At 40.7% G+C, this 19183-nt stretch overlaps 1 protein-coding gene across 1 annotated transcript in view; it reads left to right on the top strand.

Annotated features, from left to right (window-relative positions):
* The window catches only part of SNX8 (sorting nexin 8), a 21301-nt gene extending 3672 nt beyond the window's left edge, over positions 1-17629 (top strand). The window contains exons 2-11 of the mRNA XM_026082973.1: positions 5063-5253; positions 7120-7237; positions 10322-10443; positions 10813-10893; positions 12227-12387; positions 12771-12903; positions 14003-14071; positions 14894-15043; positions 15447-15596; positions 16360-17629. Of these exons, the coding sequence (XP_025938758.1) occupies positions 5063-5253; positions 7120-7237; positions 10322-10443; positions 10813-10893; positions 12227-12387; positions 12771-12903; positions 14003-14071; positions 14894-15043; positions 15447-15596; positions 16360-16473 (1289 nt within the window). The 3' untranslated portion in view covers positions 16474-17629. The remainder of the gene's footprint in view (positions 1-5062; positions 5254-7119; positions 7238-10321; positions 10444-10812; positions 10894-12226; positions 12388-12770; positions 12904-14002; positions 14072-14893; positions 15044-15446; positions 15597-16359) is intronic.
* Positions 17630-19183: the final 1554 nt, after the last annotated feature.

The raw sequence follows: 19183 nt of genomic DNA on the forward strand, positions 1-19183 counted from the left end.
CGAACCAACCCCTCAAAAACAAAGAAAGAAAAGCCCCCAAACCAACCAACCCAGAATGCATATTTGACGTCTGCACTGAGAAAGCTGGGGTTTTAAAGGAGAAAAACAAAATTTTAGAGCCTGTTTTCCAGTTTCTAATTTTATGATAGTATGTGCATTTTATCTTGTCTTGTTTTGGATAGGTTATATTTACAAACTAAYTGTTGGGGGTGGGGGAGAAGGAAGGGTGCTGTCACTCCACCTCTCAACCAGGGTGGAACTAAATGTGATGACTTTGCTTGTACCTAGTCAGAAGTATGGACCTCCCTTCYGTGTTGAACACGGATCTGTGTATCGGTGAGCTTTGTTTGACAAAATAGACCAATTCCTTTGCGTTGTTCCGTTATAGATAAGAATTATATATTTTTAAACGCCTTCTTAAAACACACAAGTTGCAGCCAGTTGTCTCAAAAAATAAGTGAAGCCCTTAATAGGAAGAAAAACTTTTTGTGGGACTTCTGTTTTTGTTTCTTGACTTTTAGGGGATTTCAAATTATGCAAGAATTAAAAAAAAAAAAAAAAAAAAAAAAGTGAGGAGGGAATCTACTTGAAGTTGATTTAATACATAATTCCTGAGGCTTTTCATGAGAAAATGGAAAGAAAAGGAAAATGCTGATGAATGATATTTACACTGCTGTTTCAGTATCCCTGTTCCAGGAGTTCGTAGCAGAGCCTTTGTTTTTGCTGCAGGGAAATCTGTGGTATCTGTGTACAAAAATATACAGTCCTCGCTCTTCTCCGCTTTTCCTGCGAGTTGGCATCGCTTCTTCTCCATAAAGCCACGGCCTGTGATAACGATGAGGAAATCCTAGCTGTTCTTCCCAAAGGCTTCACTTCCTTTCAGATTCTTTTCTCCTTGTAGAAAATCTGCTACTAATGTAATATGTGATTCTACGGCACCTTCTACGTAAGAGTTTCTAATAAGTTTAGCTGCTTACCTCGCTGGTGTAATGAAGAGTTGTTAGTGGCAGCCGTCTGTAAAGTGGAGATAAGCTGTCCAAATTTGGTTGACAGAACTTCCGTAGGCAAGATGTGTGTTGTGATTTACTATCTGTGCTTCCAGCCCTGGCATTGCCCTTCTCTTTTTRAGCGTGCTTCCTTGCATGTAAAACTTGCTTGTAACTAATCAGAGACTTGAAATTTCACTTTGGCTTTCATAAATGTATGAGTGTAGATATTTTGATTCAGGAAACTGATAACTGTGGAGGATAGACTGCTGTCTGGTTGCGTGAATGGGCGTATTGAACTGTGGGCCCCAACAAAAGGGTGAAATGAGTGTGGCGTAGAGCGGCATAGCTTTCCATTTCAGTTGTTCTCTAGGTAAGTTTCTTAACTCCTTTCAGTCCAAAGGCTACTTGACTTATTACCGAATAAAATAATGTGTTATGGAGTGTTTCCATGGTTATTTTCTTTTACAACCAATAAAAATTATACTTCTTTAAACTTTTATTTCCAGTCTTATTGTCTGCTTGTTTACATATGTATGTATGTGTCTATATATATATATTTAAACTTTTATAACAACTTGTTTTCAGTTATACTGGGCTACTTCCTGGTATTTTATGGACAACAGATTGTGCAAGCTATCCTTTTACTACAGCAGAATTTCTCAAAGAAGCTGATTTCRTTTTGTCCGTTGTCACTACTTCCCTGTGTTCYAGTGGATCATTCCATACCCCATTTCTTCATTTGCTTACTGCCCTATGTGTATAAGCCTTTACTAGATGATGATTTGCTGAAACCAAAGGGAATRCTTTCCAAGTTAGCTGCCCTCAAGCAGGGAGCGCGTGATGGGAAGTGTTAAGTGTCTTGTTACAATGCRTGTAAATCCTTTCACTGGTTGAACACAGGAGCTCATACCAATGAGTTCACACTATTATCCATCAGTCCTGGCCAGGGTTCTTGCGGGTGTTCCTGAATTGACTCTCTTGTCAGCAGAATGAAAAATGGGCTGATGAATGCCTCCAGTATATATTGTTCTGCAGGGTTAGTGTTGATGCTGTGATAGTGTTTTCTAGAGCGGTCATCTTGCTGTGCTCTGAGACCTGTGTTTGAAGATGCAAGTGCAAGTTCACCTTGACTGGCTGTCTTGTTGATATGGGATGCCCTGCATTTATTTATCTATTAAACAATAATTATTCAAACTTGTATGAAATATCATACCAATTAAAAGATCATATTTAGACAAGGTTGGGATCTAAAGAAGTTGCAGAGTAGTTTGGCAAGAGCCAAATGTGGGAACTGCTGATAAAGAGAAGGTATTTCCTGAAGATGAATTCTAGAAAGCAATTTTAGAGAATAACTTGATGAAAACTGGCAAAGCATTACAAGTGAAAGGAGGAACATGGCTGAATTGTCAAAGGAGCATTGTGTTTTGACTAGATCTCTGTATGGGGCTTCACCCTGTAATTGTTTTACAGGGTAATGAGGGTTCAGATCACTGATGAATCTGAGAGTCCTTCTCAGCATTAACTTGCCTGAAAGTCTGGATCATGCTGCAGGTTCCAAGACTTGCAGATGAAATGTCAAAGGATTTGTGATTCATCCTATGAGTCTTTTCTCTTAGACCTATCTTTTCCCACTGGCAGCTTTAGTAGCTTATCGGGTGATGCTGAGCCCCAGCTTAGGGAGCAGTCTGTGCTGCGAGATTCCTGTTTTGTCCGTTGGTCGGCAAGAAGATGGAAAGCAGGGAGGAGCGACTCGATAGGCAGGAGGAGYGTCGTGTTGGTGCAGGCTGACACTGCTCTCTCAGGAAACAGGTGGGTTGCATTTTGGCCAGCCCCTGCATGGGAGAATACTTTCCCGTGACTTCCTCTGAAATGAGAGCTAGTGGTTTAGCAGCATAGCGGGCTGGTATTCTCTTCACTGTGTTTAAGAGTGTGTGTATGAATGGTAGAAATAACTAAATCTCCTGTGTCATGTTGTGTTTCACCGACGTGTCTGAGCAATTAAAACCAAGAGCAACAAGCGTGCGCCCCCAGAGAACCTCTGCTTTGGGGAGTGAGGCCGTCTTGTGCTTTTCGTTGCACTTTCCTGCGTGTATTTATGACACTTCCCTTGATAACAGATGTTTATTGTACCCTGTTGCCCCATCAAAGGTCAGGTGGGGGAGGATTTTACAACATTAGAAAAATCTTCTGCCTTACTAGCTGTATTCTGAATTTTCTTTCCTCCTTTCTTTCCCAGTTCAGCAGAAATCTTTCGGAATCTACCTGAAAAGTGGAGAGGTGTTATCACTTTATGCAGCAGTATCCCATGTCAACATTGAGTTAGCTTGCATTGTCTTACTACAAACTTCTGGCAAGTAACTGGAACTTTTTGAGAAGCTGTTGCATAGGTGGAGTCGGTAGGTGATACGCTATTCTGTTAAARTGGAGGTGTCAAGACTTGCTTCTGAGTCACGTTAGCAGGAATCCGAAGCCTGATGAGACATGTGGGATAAGGTCATTTGTCCTGGATTTAGTTTGGTTTACTTAAGCTGTTTTATGGAACAGAGAATGAAGAGTCTATTCTGAAGCTGTGTATCTGCTGAGTCAGAGATTAACTGTTTTCCCCGTTTATCAGGGCCTAGAGCACATGAAGGAACAGGTGGGACGTTCTTCTCAGGAGGACAGGGCTTTTGAGTTAATGATATGAATCCTTATTTTCCCTGAGTGAATTTCTTATGCAGTTATCAGCCTTTGGAGCTATGTGTCCAAGCTTATAGGAATGGTTCTTGATTCTGTAGTGGCTCTTTGTTCTATAATGTTGCTGTCTTTTTCTGTTCTCAAAACTTCAGGTGTGTTTAGGAAGTGGTGTAACTTCTGAACACTTGTAAGGGGGGGATAATTAGTAATACCTAGCTTTCCTAGGTAATTTTCCATCATTKGATTCAAATTCTTTGTAAAAGAGGTTGATCGCAGTATCCATGTTAAAGAGAATGTACAGAGGGGAAGCAATCTGATAGTCACAGGCTGGAARACAGAACCCAGGTATCTTGGATAGATTCCTGGGTTACATCCATGTTTTTCACCCTGTCTCTGTCTTTTCTTAGATGTAAAATGGGTAGGAAGGGGATTACTTTGCAAAACAATGTAAGCTTAGTTTACATTTGCATAGTATGTATAGTTATGGAGTAAATTGAGTTCAGATAGTGGGCTGCAATTAGTCATTCAGTAGGACAGCTCGCTGAATCATCTTTGCCCCTTCTTTAAGACAGTTTGCCTTCCAGGCTTAGAGCTGTCTTTTTTCGTTTTTGCATCTTGCTGAGAATTAGTTAAGGATGCTGTGTCCAAAGCTGTCCAGCTGTGGTTGAAGTCACTGTAAAAAGCTGTTTGATTTTTAGCTACAAGCAGTAGAAGAGGTGTATTTGGAAGATATTGCCAGAGCTTGCTGTGATTGAGGACTTGTCTGATTGGTTGCCCTTATTAAGAACCTTTTTTCCCTGCTCTTGAACTTAAATATATTAACATAGTAAATTATTATAATCCTTGTGCACTCTAGCATACTCTTATAGGTTTTAATAAAATTATGTCAAATGAAGTATCTCCTTCCTTTGTAATAACATGTGAAATTAATATATTACATTTCTGCAGTGCAGTAAAACAACACATTTTCTTTCCTTCCATGAGTTGTTCTAGGCAGGATCCAGAAGTGCTGAGCTAGGGTTTCATTCGTTTTGGCAGATCCTGCTGTGGTGGGAGCTGGACAGGCAGGAAATGCAGGCCTTTTCGCTGATTCACAGAACAAATTTGGCCTGTGGAATTTTTTTTTTTTTATTTTTTTTCCTCCTCAGTAGAGATGACTTTCTGACTTGGTGTAATTGGTGGCGCTCCTGGGTGTTGCGAAGAGGGAGGCACCAAAGTCTTAAACGTGTGGGAAGTAGCGTAGCCTCCTGGGGGAGGAGTGGTTTAAGTGGTGTTCTGGTTGCGTTGCAGTCCTGTGGGAGCACTGAGCGAGGGAACAGAATATTTTAAGGCTACTTTTTCACTTTGTCTTCTCGAGATCTTCTGGACGTTTTTTTTTCCCCCCTTTTGTCTTCTAGATTTGGCAAAACCTCCAGTAAATGAACCGAGGGAACCGGAACAGTTTCTGATGCAGGCGCCCCAGGGAAATCCACTGCTGCTTTCCCACACCCTACAAGAGCTATTGAGCAAGGACAGTGTGCAGGTGGAGCTTATACCAGAGAAGAAGGGCCTTTTTCTGAAACATGTGGAATATGAGGTTTCCAGCAAGGTAATGTGAACAAGTGTTGGTTGGTGAGAATGTGTCCTCTTAGGAACATCCGCACAGTTGCTGGTCCTGCTGTCAAAGTCTTGTATAATTTGATACATGTGTTGGGTGATGCTGGTTTTGAGTAGGCCAGTTGTATTGGTTTGCTTTAAATGCAGTATCATTATGCTTTCTTGACCTGTGCATTTGCAGTATAGGACATCTCCTGACTGAGGGCTGATGCATGGTCTGCTAGTTTTGCAAAGTGAATGGGTAGTATTAAGAGCGCTAGCCCAGCAGACTCTCCTGAAACCTGAGCTCTGTATGAAAGCTGCTATACAACATTGAAAATTTAATGTTTTCATAACAGGTAGGCGTAGGATACTGGATGTTTCAGTCTAGTTAGAGCTTGTGAAGAAATCGGATTGGCAGTGCTAAACCAAAATCCTTTATAAACAAAATAGGTACTGCAAATCCTCCTCAAGAGTCTAGGCCATTTCCAGTTTACTTGCCCTAATACTAATCTGTAGGTTCTGCTCTTGGTATAAGAGGAGACTGAAGATGATGCATCTTTTCCTCTTTATGGAAAAGCCAGTGAAATTGCTCTCTGGTAGCTTCTGTGTGTTTATGAGCAGGAGGTCTATCCTTTTCAAAGTAGACCAAGAGCAATTTACATCCCTCCGGCCACCAGATCATCGGTTGTTCAGTCGCTGCTATACATAGTCAGAACATATGCTGTACATAGTCAAGTAAGCGACGTTTGGTTCACTTGCCTGTAGTGGCGCTTGGGGCTTTGCTTCTTTTATGCTGAAGGTCATAAGTTTGTCAAAGACTCATGAGGGAGAAAGGTCTGGCAGAGTGAATGCTTCCGTGGGCCCTTTTGGACATGACGTTCATGTTTGCCTCTGACTTCAGCACATTGCACTCGGTGACCCTGATGGGCTCCTAGGTCTTGTATTTAGGAGCCTATCACCAAGTCCTTTCAGTTGCTGTCATCTTTCTTGCAGTTCTAGCTGTATAATGATACTTCCACAAAAAGAAGCATAGCTTGGCCTAATACCTGCAAAACAAATCAACATCAGATTTCAGAGCAGATGAAGGGAGGCCCTAAGGGCTGTATCCATTCTGTTCCAGTTCTATGCCCYGTTGTGTTGTTTTGGCAAATGCATAGTGCCTCAAGAAGTGGTGGATGATGTGCAGTGCAGACGTAGTAAGAATGGATATAATGATGCATAGTCCTTCTGATCAGCTGCTCCAATAGTGGAATGTGTAGTAGTGGTGTTTTTTAAAATGATTTTTACCTCTCAAGTGTCTGTTGTAGGTGCTACCAAACTCCTCCTGGAGTGAGTAACCAGTCTCTCTGCTGTGTTCTACAGCTTGATCTAAGAAATGGAAAATTAAGGACTAAGTTTTTAAAGGAACTTTCAAATTTTCCTTATAGATTTAACTTCAATAGCAGGCCCTCTTTTTCTTTCGTGAGGTTCATTTAAAAGGTCGGTCATTTTGGCTAGTGCTTAACATGATCTAAGTTTGTTTGTCCACCTTTGGGTGTAAAATGGTTTTAGAGAAAGTTCCTAAGAACTGGAGCAGGGATTTGAAGTATTTCAGGAAAGGAGCTCTCTAGAGCACTTTAAGAGTACCATTTTAAGAGTATTGAGTATTGTCAAAAGGACTGTAGTTAGAAGAACACCATCAAGTAGTTATGTCATCTATATTAATAACTGAAAGGTGGCTGGCTTTGGAGGTTTTATTCCCTCCTTTCCCCCCCCAAGGCTAATGGCCTCTAAAAATAAGAAATATATCACTTCTGAAGTCTCCGGATGTGATTATGGAAGTGCTGCTGACTGTCTAATCTGAGTATTGATTATTTTTTCCTTTGCTCTTTTGCAGCGATTCAAATGCTCAGTGTACAGGCGATATAATGATTTTGTGGTGTTCCACGAGATGCTGCTTCAGAAGTTTCCATATCGTATGGTACCAGCACTCCCACCAAAGAGGATGCTGGGAGGTAAATCTGGGTTTTTCTTTTGACTGGAGGGGTTGTGGTGTAAGCGTGATCAGGATGATACTGTTGAACATATGTATTTAAAGGAATACAAAGTCTTTGTTTCTGTTTTGYTCAGAAGACTCTGAGATTGCAGCATGGAATTTGGAGGTGTGAATTATTGCAATGCTATAAGTCCTCTATAGGTAAAATGTAAATCTAAAATTTCAGTGTTCTTTTTCTAAGTAGAAATTCAGTATCCAATGACCTTTCTGACAAGATTTAAGGAGTAACTCGGCAAAAGAGCATGGTAGAGTTGCAGCTGTTTTTTTAAGAAAATAGATTACAATGGTCACAGTTCTATGATGCTTTGAGTCAAGCAGCTCTGTCAAACAGCTGTAGTGTGCTGCATTTTGAAGTGCTCAGATTGTTAAACATTTCTGGAAATCCCATTACTCGTCTATAGCAGAACAGTGAAGTTGAAAATCTCTATTAAAAGGCTTAAAACTCCAGAAGAAGTGACTGRGGGGAGAGGGAGAGTACAGAGTCACGATGTCATGCGAACCTAAAGGGGACTGGCAAGCACAGAGATGTTAAGTGAACCACTACATCAGGTCACTATGTATTGTAATATTATCTTGCACAGAAGCCTTATGATGCAGGCAGTGGTAATTAGTTTCTCAGTTTATGTATAAAAAGGTGTCTTTCTGGCAGACAAACCAACTGCCTTATAGTAGCTATTGCTTTTTTTGGCTTCCTGTTCTGAAAAAGGAGCTTGTCCATCTGCTTAGTCTAACCAGGAGTTAAAAGCTGAGGTTGGAATCAGTGTGTTGGTTCATTCAACTACATTGTAACTGTCAGGATAGAAACCAGTGAAGTATCTCAAGACTGGAAGCATATCAGAGCTACTTCAGATACATTTTTCATTAATCTGAAATATTGGCACTTTTTTTAAACTTTATCATTTAAAATGCTACATAACTGTATAAAATCCTGTCTTGTTTTCTGCTTTATCTGCTGAAGAACAAGCTTTTCACTGTCTTGTCTCCTGTCCATATTGCTAAGCTTAACATGTTTCAGATAAATAATTGATTTCAGTCAAGGAGTCCATGTATCTCTATAGTAAAGAGGAACTGTGAAACAGTGAACAGAGCAGAGTTTATAGTGAACTGGAGCAAAGCAAAATAATACTGTTGAAAAGCTTCCATGGTCATATTTTTTTATGATGGAATGCAAAATGTCAAATGTGGGATTTTTTGTTTGTTTGTTTTTGTTTTGTTTTGAGGCTGCAAGAACCAGTCTGTTGAATTTGGCCTGATTCAGTGTTCTCAGCTAGAATTTGCAGGCTGACAACTTCATGCAATACTTTAAAGCAAAGTGACCTTCTCTGGTTAATCTTAGCGGAGAGAGGATACTTGAAGGAGAAGCTACCAATACGTATTATTTGTCAGTCATTGTTATTTCTTTGTGTTACCAGTGTGTTGATACTTCTATGCATTCACATGCATTTCTTATCAATAGATACAGATGTTTAAAAAATTCTGATAGGATATGTTCCCAAACTATGTTAAGTATACAGTCCTAAACGGTTTCAAAGCTGTGTTAAGAAAGAGGATGATGACTGCCTTTAGTCCAGTGATTCTGCATATAGAAAAGCTGAGGAAGTCATGTTAAATAGAAACTGCAAACAGGAAAAAAGAAGTGGAATGGGTAGTTCTTGTTTCTGAGTAGGTTAATGGAACTAATACATGGAATTGCAGGGCTCAGAATTTAATGGATCCATATAGATGTGTGACTCTTCCTTTCTTCTTCTTTAGTCCCAGAGCCTGATGGGCAAAGCTACGCGCTCTGTGTGTTCGGCATACTCTTATACTAAGTTATATACTTAACTCTAAATAATGGTCTACTTTCATCTATCTGTCAGATGAAGAAAGATTGATAGTTTCTCTGCTTGTTTTGGAGCAGAGCAGCATACTGAGGCAGATAATGTAGGAAGTGAGTAGATGACTTCAAAAATCTGTATGTAGGCTGAAGTGTGAACAAAGCACAATGAAGATCTGTGACCCCAGTGACTGCAAACCATTTGATGAGTAATGCTGCGCTAGAGATCATTATAGAGACTGCACGCAGCAATCAAACTCTAGCTTAACAGTGAGGCAAAAAACAGACTCTTTCACGGATAAGTTTTAGGTATCCCTTTGTCTGCTTATGTCTTTACTTTCAATCTTTTCTGCTCTCTTTTGCTTCAAATTTACTTTTGTTTAATTTTATATCTTTCCTGAAAAAACTCTAGGATCTTTGAATCCTAGACTTAACTGCAGTATCACCCGACTGAAACCCTTCCTGTTTCAGGAAGGAAGCCAAATTGAACTTTTTCTAGCTGGACAAGTAGGGAGTCTTTGGGTTATTGTGCTACAGATTGCCACACAGGTTTTTCAAAGTACTTTCTGAAGGCTTATGTGAAAATGATGGGCATTGATCTTGAGCAAACAATTAAAAAAAMCCCTTTCTTCTTCCCCAAACCCCAAAATGCTTAAAAGTGTGGAGGAGGGGCAGCTGAAGGTAAAACACTCTGAAGTTAGCTCTCTAGAATAATGAGCAAACAAAGCGTGGGATGAAGGGATGTGGGATAATTCACTTTGAAATTGGTAAAGCGGTTGCAAGTGGCTGCGTGGTCTGCAATGCAATAGCATCCAGGACTCTCAAACAGAGTAAGATCCCCCCTGTGGACCACCTATGGAATAGACTTGGAGGAAGAAAAATCTTTGTATGCCCACAGTTTGTAAATAGAGGCTCCAGGCCTTAAACTTGGTTATTTATCCTGCCTACCTAGCCTGTCCTGTGGAAGTAAGCATGCATGGATGTATTTCCAGGATTGCAATAAGATGTAAAGAACGACTTGAAGGAAAAGTTGTTCTGGTGGTCAATCTAAAAGATCTGTTTTAGGGAGCTCACAAACCACAGATGGCCATTCTTTGGTTTTCTTGCAGTACTTTAGCATGGTGTATAAGTGCAAGGAAATTACTGGACTAGGTGCCTCCCCCCCCCCCCTTCTGAGCATCTGTAATGTGTGATGCATTAATTCAAATTCAATGTTCCTTCCTGTAGCTGACCGAGAATTCATAGAATCTAGGAGGAGGGCTCTGAAGCGTTTTATAAACCTGGTGGCACGGCATCCCCCTTTCTCAGAAGACGTGCTCTTGAAGCTCTTTCTGTCCTTCAGTGGCTCAGTGAGTACTTGTTAGCGATAGTCTGAGTTTGCRTGTCCTCCTGTAACTGTTGCCCTGCGCACAGAGTTCATAATTGCTTTTGACCAACATGTTGTTGCTCTGTATGATGAAGAACATTTTCTCTCTATAGGTATTTCTGCAGCTGGAAAGTGGAGTATAATTTTATTCAATGCCAAGAGTGTARTATTTTGAAAACGATATCTGTTCTTAGGGGAATACATATTATGCTTCTACTTGGATTAAACCTAACCTGATAAAGCTGTATGTGCTAAGTTGTGCCTTATTATTGCAATATATCTGTGACCTGTGTAAACTGCCTGTGTTTTACTTGGTTCTTTAAATGCTCATTTGATCCTGTTGCTTCTCCAGGATGTTCAGAATAAGCTAAGAGAATTGGTCCAAGGAGTGGGAGATGAATTCATGACTTGCAGACTAGCTACCCAAGCCAAGGTATCTGTATTTCTCACAAAGTATTATTCTGGTTTAAATGTTTCTCTTCTCCAGGTAGATCAGCTATAGTGTTTGTTGGGTGATAGACAGAAACCTTAAGTAGGAGGAAGTTGTTTCCAAAGTTTGAAGGGCTTCTAAACTTCTAATTTTATAGAAAACAGAAATAAATATTTGACTCCTAAGGTCTAGCTATTTCTAGCTAAATGTTGGTTCATGAATATGATAAAGATTAAACAATGCATCTTGCTCAGAACGTGTTTCTCAGCAATTACTTGTACTTGCCTAACAAACAAATGTGCATACCACACAGTTTAAAAGCTAGTGTCTAGATTGGTATTTTCCCCATGTGTATGTGCCATCATTATGTCTGTCTTCTCCCTGTGGGAGGGTAATTTGGACTGTTATAGAAGACTTAAAAATAACCCAACTACTAATGCCTATTCACTGAACTTTTAATCACTTCTCCCATGCATATTGGCAAAATTATGCTCTGCAGGAGATGAGAGGGTGACTACTGAAGGGTTAAAAATTGTATGTGATTTCACAATTTATGTACRATGTCTTTTCATGATCCTTGAGTGTGGATCATCGGTATCACATTAGAAAAAATGAGTGGGCAAGTAGCTTTGCCTCTCGTGCCTCAGTTCCCGCACTTCTCTGTTGCAGGGTGCTTTGAGATTGTAGTGTTAAAAGTGCAAAGCAAGATTATTATTTCTTTCTTAGTCAGAAGTTCTCCGTATATCTGTTTATCCCAGTGATTAGTGCTATGGCAATTTTTAAACATACATTCACYGTGTTTGAGCAATTGTAGAGTGAGTTGCTGTTCAGGTTCCTGCATTGCTAGCAGAAGRTTTTGCAATCGGAGCTTACTCAGGCTCTTACCAATGATGCATAAGTCAAAAAGAGCTTAGCTGGATTTTTCAGTACATGCTTAACTTTGCCACACTGGCAGTTGCTAGTAGCTTCAGATCAGAACTTATGAATCTGAAACCTCACAAGCCCAATTTCAGCTCCATAGTAGAATTGTAGATTTTTCCCAATTCTGTCTGTACCCTGACTTTAAGCCTCTTTCAGTCCCTGAAAATTAGGTGTATTCATATGACATCTGACTTGGACACCTAWGTTGCAAAGCTGATCTCTTCAGGGYCCTTATAGGGTGACGGRGTGTGTGTCTCCMTGAGAGTGCCATTCCRGGCAAAAGACTAGCTTCCACAGCCTGAATTCCTTCTGGAGAAATCTCTGTCTCTCTGCTGACTACACAGTCTGCCTACAGTTAAGATATGTGTATATGCCTCTGATGTGTCCACTAGTAATCCCTCTTGCGCTTCCTCAGGACTTCCTTCCAGCTGACATACAGGCCCAGTTTGCTGCCAGCAGGGAGCTCATCAGAAATATTTATAATAGCTTTTACAAGCTTCGGGACCGTGCAGAGAGGATAGCTTCTCGAGCCATTGATAATGCCTCAGATCTTCTCATATTTGGAAAGGAACTGAGGTAGGTTGGGAGAAAGAGGATTTGCTAATGGGAACATTTCTACTGTTGCTTCAGAACTCAAAACTGTTGTGAGGTTTACCTGCGAATATGTAGCTCGTAATGAAGTTTTTCCTACCTTTAAAGTAGTAAATGCATGCTTTCCTCTAAGGTTACATTCCATAGAGCAAGAGAGAAGAAAATAGCAATACCTTGACGTGCCGATACTGATTATATTGTCTCTTCCCCCAGTATATACGCAGCACTGCATTTGTGATTGTTCAGTAGTAGCTCTGCAGTATGAGCTGTTTAGACAGATTTGAAACTCTGAACTGCTCTCTGCAGGTTGGCGTATCTGCGTAGTGGAATTTTTCTTAGATTTAACTACTACTTCTCTCTTCTCCCAGTGCTTTGGGCTCAGACACTACACCGCTTCCTTCCTGGGCTGCTTTGAACAATAGCACGTGGGGGACTCTGAAACAAGCCTTGAAGGGTCTGTCTGTTGAATTTGCACTTCTGGCAGATAAGGCTGTGCAGCAGGTGAGTTCCTCTGGCTTTTTTTTCTTTTTTTTTTCCCCCCTTCTTTTTGGTAAAATGGAGGAGGTGCATTGCTGCCTTATGTTTCATTGTGAATCTTGAGCTCTGTGGGCATAGGCACTAAAGAATTACTCCTCTGTCTTTGCAGGGAGGCTCTAGTCCAAACTCGCATCCTCAACCACCAGCCTGCTTGTGCAAGCTTGAATGATGGGTGGAAAAAAAAMTGGACTGTGTTTTAAATGGGGGGAAAAGCTTTCTTTCCTTWWCTTTTCCWWTWGMMWKKCWAWWGGAAAAGWWAAGTTGTACTGCTGTACTGAGCTGAGTCCTGCATTCTGTCCTATTAATCTGCTGCAGAGAATCCAGAAGAACTTATTTCTGAATCAAATTTTGACATTCATGCACCTAAACATTACATGAGAGTCATTCAGACAGAAGTGTCATATTGCTGTGTAACTATACAGTGTGATAATGACTGGTAGAATAATGTGAGAACATGACAATCTGGGAAGGAAGAGTAATAGTTTTCACTTCTCATCTCATTGTGTTAAAACACTCAGCATGCTTTTATAGATCAGTCAGACCAGATTTTTTCCCCAGGGTTTATGCTCCAGAGAGCTCTCTTGATACAGGAAGAAAAGATAATGTTCAGTGAAGAAATAAAGAAAGTGGTGAAATTTAGCTTGTTGTCTCACCTCTGCTTTCTGATGCATGAACTATTACAGGGAACATGCAGGTATTTGTAGATTTAATGGATTAGTTATCTTGTAAGAAGGAAAGAGGAAAGATTGKAGGAATCTGCAAGAGCAAGAAATTCCAGGCAGAGCGAGCTGAAAGGACTGACACACAGGACTTGTGAAACTAACTCCCCTTGTTATAAGGATCAGTCAGTTGGAAAAGCTGTTCCTGCTCCAGTYGGATCTTTGTTCTGTGTGCTAAAGACTAAACTCTCCAGTGCCATCTGAAAGCCTCCTGATGCGGTTGTGTAAGCATTGATTTGCCCTGGAGAATACCGTGGAGAGCCTGCATGGTGTAAGGATGTGAAGAACTCTGATGTTGGTTCTTGCCAGGCTTACATAAAATGTACTTTTTCCTTGTTTTCTAGGGTAAACAGGAAGAGAATGATGTGGTGGAGAAGCTGAACCTTTTCCTGGATTTACTCCAGTCCTATAAAGTGAGTTCTGCTGTTTTTCTGCCAATGAGAAAGTTGTTTAGAGCAAGCTTGTGCTCTTTAGAGGGTGTAACGCCAGCTGAATGGAAAACTGTCTGGAAGGACRGTTCAGAGGCAAACTGGGCATCTGGCAGAGGGAGGGGAGTGGCTGTTGGCCATAGCTAGCTCTGTAGCCTCACTGACCAGATCTCATCTTGTGATGAGATCTTGCCAAACAGCAAACCCTGCAAGGAAATTGAAAATATGTGTGCTTGAATTATATGGATGAGCTAATCTTTTTCCAGATTTGGTTGCTTCTGAGTCAGGGCACTGAGCTGGATAGCTACTGTTTTGTCCATGGAGACCTGGGTTCAATTACAAATGAAAAAGTTTTTGTTGATATTAGTCTTTTGTTCAAAGGTGTATTTTTAGAAGCACCTAGTTAAATGATACTTGGCAGCCTCTCCTGATGTTCCCAGGCCTGGACAGAAATAGAAGGACACTGGCAAGCTATTATCACTGTTAATTGGCAGCACTTAATATCGAAAAGGACACAAAAGATAAGTGGTTTGATAAAGATCCAAACTGTTGGCATAAGTGATGTTCCAGATTGCCTCTTAAGCTCAGTGGTCTGGGTCCAAGCAGTTTTGTTTCTTAAAYTGTTAGGTGCCAACGTTTTTTGACCCTTTTGAAAACACAGAAAGAAAAAGTCTGCAGCATAGAAATTACCTAAAGCATGACCATTAAAATAGTTTGTGTTCCTGATACACTTGGCTTGCTTGCTTACTGTCTTAACTCCCTGCCCTGCTTCCATGAAATATCTGTTGTTCTCCTTTTCCTGTAAAGGACCTGTGTGAAAGACATGAGAAGGGGGTATTGCACAAGCACCAGCGAGCATTGCATAAGTACAGCATGATGAAGAAGCAGATGATGAGTGCCACTGTGCAGAACAAGGAACCAGAATCTGTGGAGCAGTTGGAGTCTCGGATTGTGGAGGTAGGACAGAAGCCTGTGAGAAAAAATGGTAGCGGACTGCTATAATGATACCGCTATGTAGCTCGGTCGTATTTGCAGAAAGCCATTAGATGGAAGGGGTAACCTGTACTTTGGGTAATTTGAGCTACCCGCTGTGCTACAAGAAAAATGCATTTGTTTTCTTCAATGCTTATTTCTGGCTCTTTGGCAGCGTGTCATTTGCAGGAGGTACAGAAAATAATAATCYGTGTGATGGAAAGTGTAGTTGCTGTCATGTGAAAYGGGTCCAGGAACTGCCTTTTAGGTTCTTGGTATGTGTTTGCATTGCTAGTATGGTGAGGAATGCTGTTTTCTCTTGCTGCAAATGAACCTCCTTGGCACCTTATTCCTGACAGTATATCTCACTGAGTTTCTCTTCATTCAGCAAGAAAATGCCATCCTAACCATGGAGCTGCGGAATTACTTTTCTCTGTATTGCCTGCATCAGGAGACACAGCTCATCCACATCTATCTGCCTCTCACGTCTCACATCTTGGGGGCCTTTGTCAACTCCCAGATCCAGGGTCACAAAGAGGTGAGTTCTCCTGGTCTATGTTCTTTTTCCCAAAATATGAATGAAAATTTGAACTGATTCTTTTTTTTCCTGTGGGCCTTCCTCCTCTGATAGTCTGTCTAGCGGGGGTCTTTCATAACCTTTAAGAAGTAATCAAAGGTTTTCCCAGCTGGGTGTGAGGATCAGGGCTGGCCTTTAGCYCTTAAAAAGGCTGTGCATCTTCTTAGAGCAAATTGCTGTGTTTTTCTTTTTTTTTTCTTCTTCTTCTCACACCTGTGGATGGCTTTTATGATAAAAATGGTTGAAGTAGACCCAACCATTAAATAACTAGTTATTCTGTAATGAATGATGTGTTTGCTAGATGGATCTGCTTTTGGTTGTGTTAGAAATTATATGGCAAGGAGGAGCTTCCCTTCTTTTTTGCTGAATCCAAGAGCTCCCTTTGTTCATCTCTAAATATGGTCTTCTCACTTCCCCATGTACAGGCTTTCTTGCATTCGTTATATTAGAAGTCTCTCCTCCTGCAACTCTTTTCCTTCCCATCATTGAAAGAATTTGTCCAAGATATAGGAAATCTCCTTTCCATGCGTGCTCAGTATAATGCTGAGCGCTGCGTTATAGCACCAGTCTGAAAGGGACAATCTGAATCCACTGGACCTCCCCGAAGTACTTCAGTGAATYTGTGTTGTGCTTTTGAGTACCCTGAAACTGCTGCTATAATATAGTGTGGTGAGATAGTGACCCATAATGTTGTACTGTTTTTCTCTCCTCCTCTCCCAMTCAGATGAGTAAAGTTTGGAATGAATTGAAGCCGAAGTTGAGCTGCCTCTTCGTGGGATCTAGCAATATGCCAACTCCACCATTGTCACCTCCAGAGGGAAACTTCTTCTCCAATTAATGCTCTGAGCATCTAGGATGGAGCAGGAAGTGCAGTCAAGGGAGGGGTGGGATCTCTACCTCCAGATGTTAGAATGAATCCTCCAAACAGCTATTTTTTTATACTGCTGCTTTGAGCTGCTCTCTGAATTAGACAGACTGTATATAGGGCAGAATATACAGATATAAAGACAATCTCTTAATTTTGAAGTGCTTTAGGGCAGGTCTGAGTTCACTGTCCTGCAGACACTCTTCATAGTGTCAGGATGTGACCGGTGTAGTGAGTGCTGCAGTCTTGTTGCTGATGCCTCTGCATCTGTATGAACAGTCCTCCAATAATATTTATCTGCACATAGGCTGACAAACATCTGGGATGCTGAGATGAACAGGATATCTGAAGCCCTTGCTTACAGAAGAGATATGGATTGCCTTTTAAGCTTGGGAGGACACATGTTAGAGGTATATGTGCATAAGGAAAGCTGAAGGCTACTCCCAGTCCCATTGGTAGGTGTCTGGATTTCTTACTGCTAGACCTTAGAGCAGAATACATGAACGTACTGGTTGGATTCACTAACCCTGCTGGGTTGGAGTCAGTGCTGCTGCGAGGCAGCAATTTCCCATTGAGCCTAAGCAGACTATATGCCAGTGTGATTTAGCTCACGGTTGCAGGGCAGCCTAGGGACTTGCTTATATTTTTCAGTTTGGGGCCAAAGATGACTGGGTTCAGGAGCTCAGAGGAGTTTGCCTGGCATAAATGAGAAAATAATTGATTGAAACACTCCTTAATTGTACACCACTCTTATTATACAAGCAGTACAGCTACAGGTTAGCTTGTTTATTTTCTTCTGGAGGTTCTGACATCCCTCTGTTGAGTAGTTGTTTAGGACTATTGAAGAGCTGCTAACCCGAAGGCTGGTGTTTCCTCTGGTAAAGATGAGATATCCTGTTACACCAGCAGGCTAGGACACAATACTGATAAAATTCATTAGCAAAAACCCCAGTACTTATCATGATGTTACTGTTGTTCTCTTTTTCTGGCTCTGGATAGTATTGGAGTGTTTTTGTGAAGGAGAGAAGACAACTGAAGAGGTAGTTCTTTATCTCTCCAAGAATAGCATTGTCCTTGTTAATGGGGTTTTCAAAACGATTTCTGATTGTGATAAAGGGACTAAACATTCTCCGTGTCTCACTTTGTATCTCTGGTGACTTTCCCTCATGAGGCACAGGGTAGGGGGAGGAGAATTCGCATATCATCTGTTATCTTAGGAGAAATCGTGCGTATTCTCTAGAGAAACGGGTAAGCGAAGAAACTGCAAACGTATGCAGCAAAACCCTACGTGAACAGGACTCCCCTGAACCTAACTCCTCTGGGGCCAGATGAGCTGCCAAAGGGGAATTTGAGACTTGGCTTCTTAGCATTTGTTTTGAGCGGGTAAAAAGGAAGCACACTAACAAGGATGAGTGCTCGCTATAAAACTGGAACCGTTACAGTATTTTCCCACTGGGGAACTTCCCATTTGCAGGATATATATTTAAATCCTCCAATCACAAAAATTTTTTTTTGTCTTTTTTTTTTCTTCTTAATTTAGAAAATTCAGTGCAACATGAAAAGCTTCCTAATCCAGGTGGAAATTATGGGTTAGTTTCTTCAGATAGGAGCAAGATAATAAATTATTTCCCAAAGTTCATGAGCCAGGCATAACCATTCCATATATATATATATATATATATATATACACACACACACACACACACACGTGTGTGTGTGTATATATGTATGTGTGTATATGTATACACACACATACTTATATACATAAAGAAAATATCTCAAAATATGGTAAAATGCACTTAGTGTGGGTGGATTTCTTCAGGAGTGCGGTGTGTCTTGTATAATGGCCTTGTTCAGAATGCATTACTAAGAGCTTTTTATAGCAGTTCAAATGTTAACTCTTTTCTGAGTCTTTCCTCCTGCCTATTGGCCTTGTCCAGCAAGACAAATTAACTGCAGRTGCCTGTGACAGATTTGATTCTCTCTCCTGAGGATTTCCAAAATGATGTAGAAGAGATTCTGTTCACAGGCCAGAGCAAACTGGATGGGGAGGGAAATGTTTCTGCAATACAGTAACAAATAAGACATCTCAAGAATGGCACAAAACTTTTTTTTTTTTTCCTGCTTGACCTTGTATTGATTAGGAAGAAAGTTTGTGGTTAAAGTGCTGCCAGCATTTTACCATATTTTTAAACACTTCACTCCTAGCATCTTTAGAATGTGCCAGCTAGTCATGGCCAGTTGCTTATTTAGTCTTAGTACCCATCCTCCCTTATTAAGTCTTTTTTGCCTGATGTGTTGAATAGTCTAATTAAGAAAACACTGCATGTTTTGGGGGAAGATCTACTATCTTATATGATGGATCTTCTGTGTYGACCGGCTGGTGTAGACAACTGGGGATATGTTCTGTAGGAACACTTGCAAAGTATTAACCTGAAAGAAACGTTGCACTTTTTACATTTAGAAGTAAGTTACAATTTCAGACTTTACATTAAAAAAGTTAGACTTTGGACTAATTAATTCCTCTTTCCTGTTCTCTTTTAAAGCAAGAATACAATAGTCCAAATGTAGAGACTCTAACAACATACATATAGGTAGACCTCATGACATAAAAAACCTGGAATTGCGCTGATTGGCGAAAACATCCATTCCTCCATTGTCAGCCATTTGTTCTTTGAGGGAA

This window comes from Apteryx rowi, unplaced genomic scaffold (genome assembly GCF_003343035.1).
Source record: "Apteryx rowi isolate R43461 unplaced genomic scaffold, aptRow1 scaffold_6, whole genome shotgun sequence".
Taxonomy (NCBI): domain Eukaryota; kingdom Metazoa; phylum Chordata; class Aves; order Apterygiformes; family Apterygidae; genus Apteryx; species Apteryx rowi.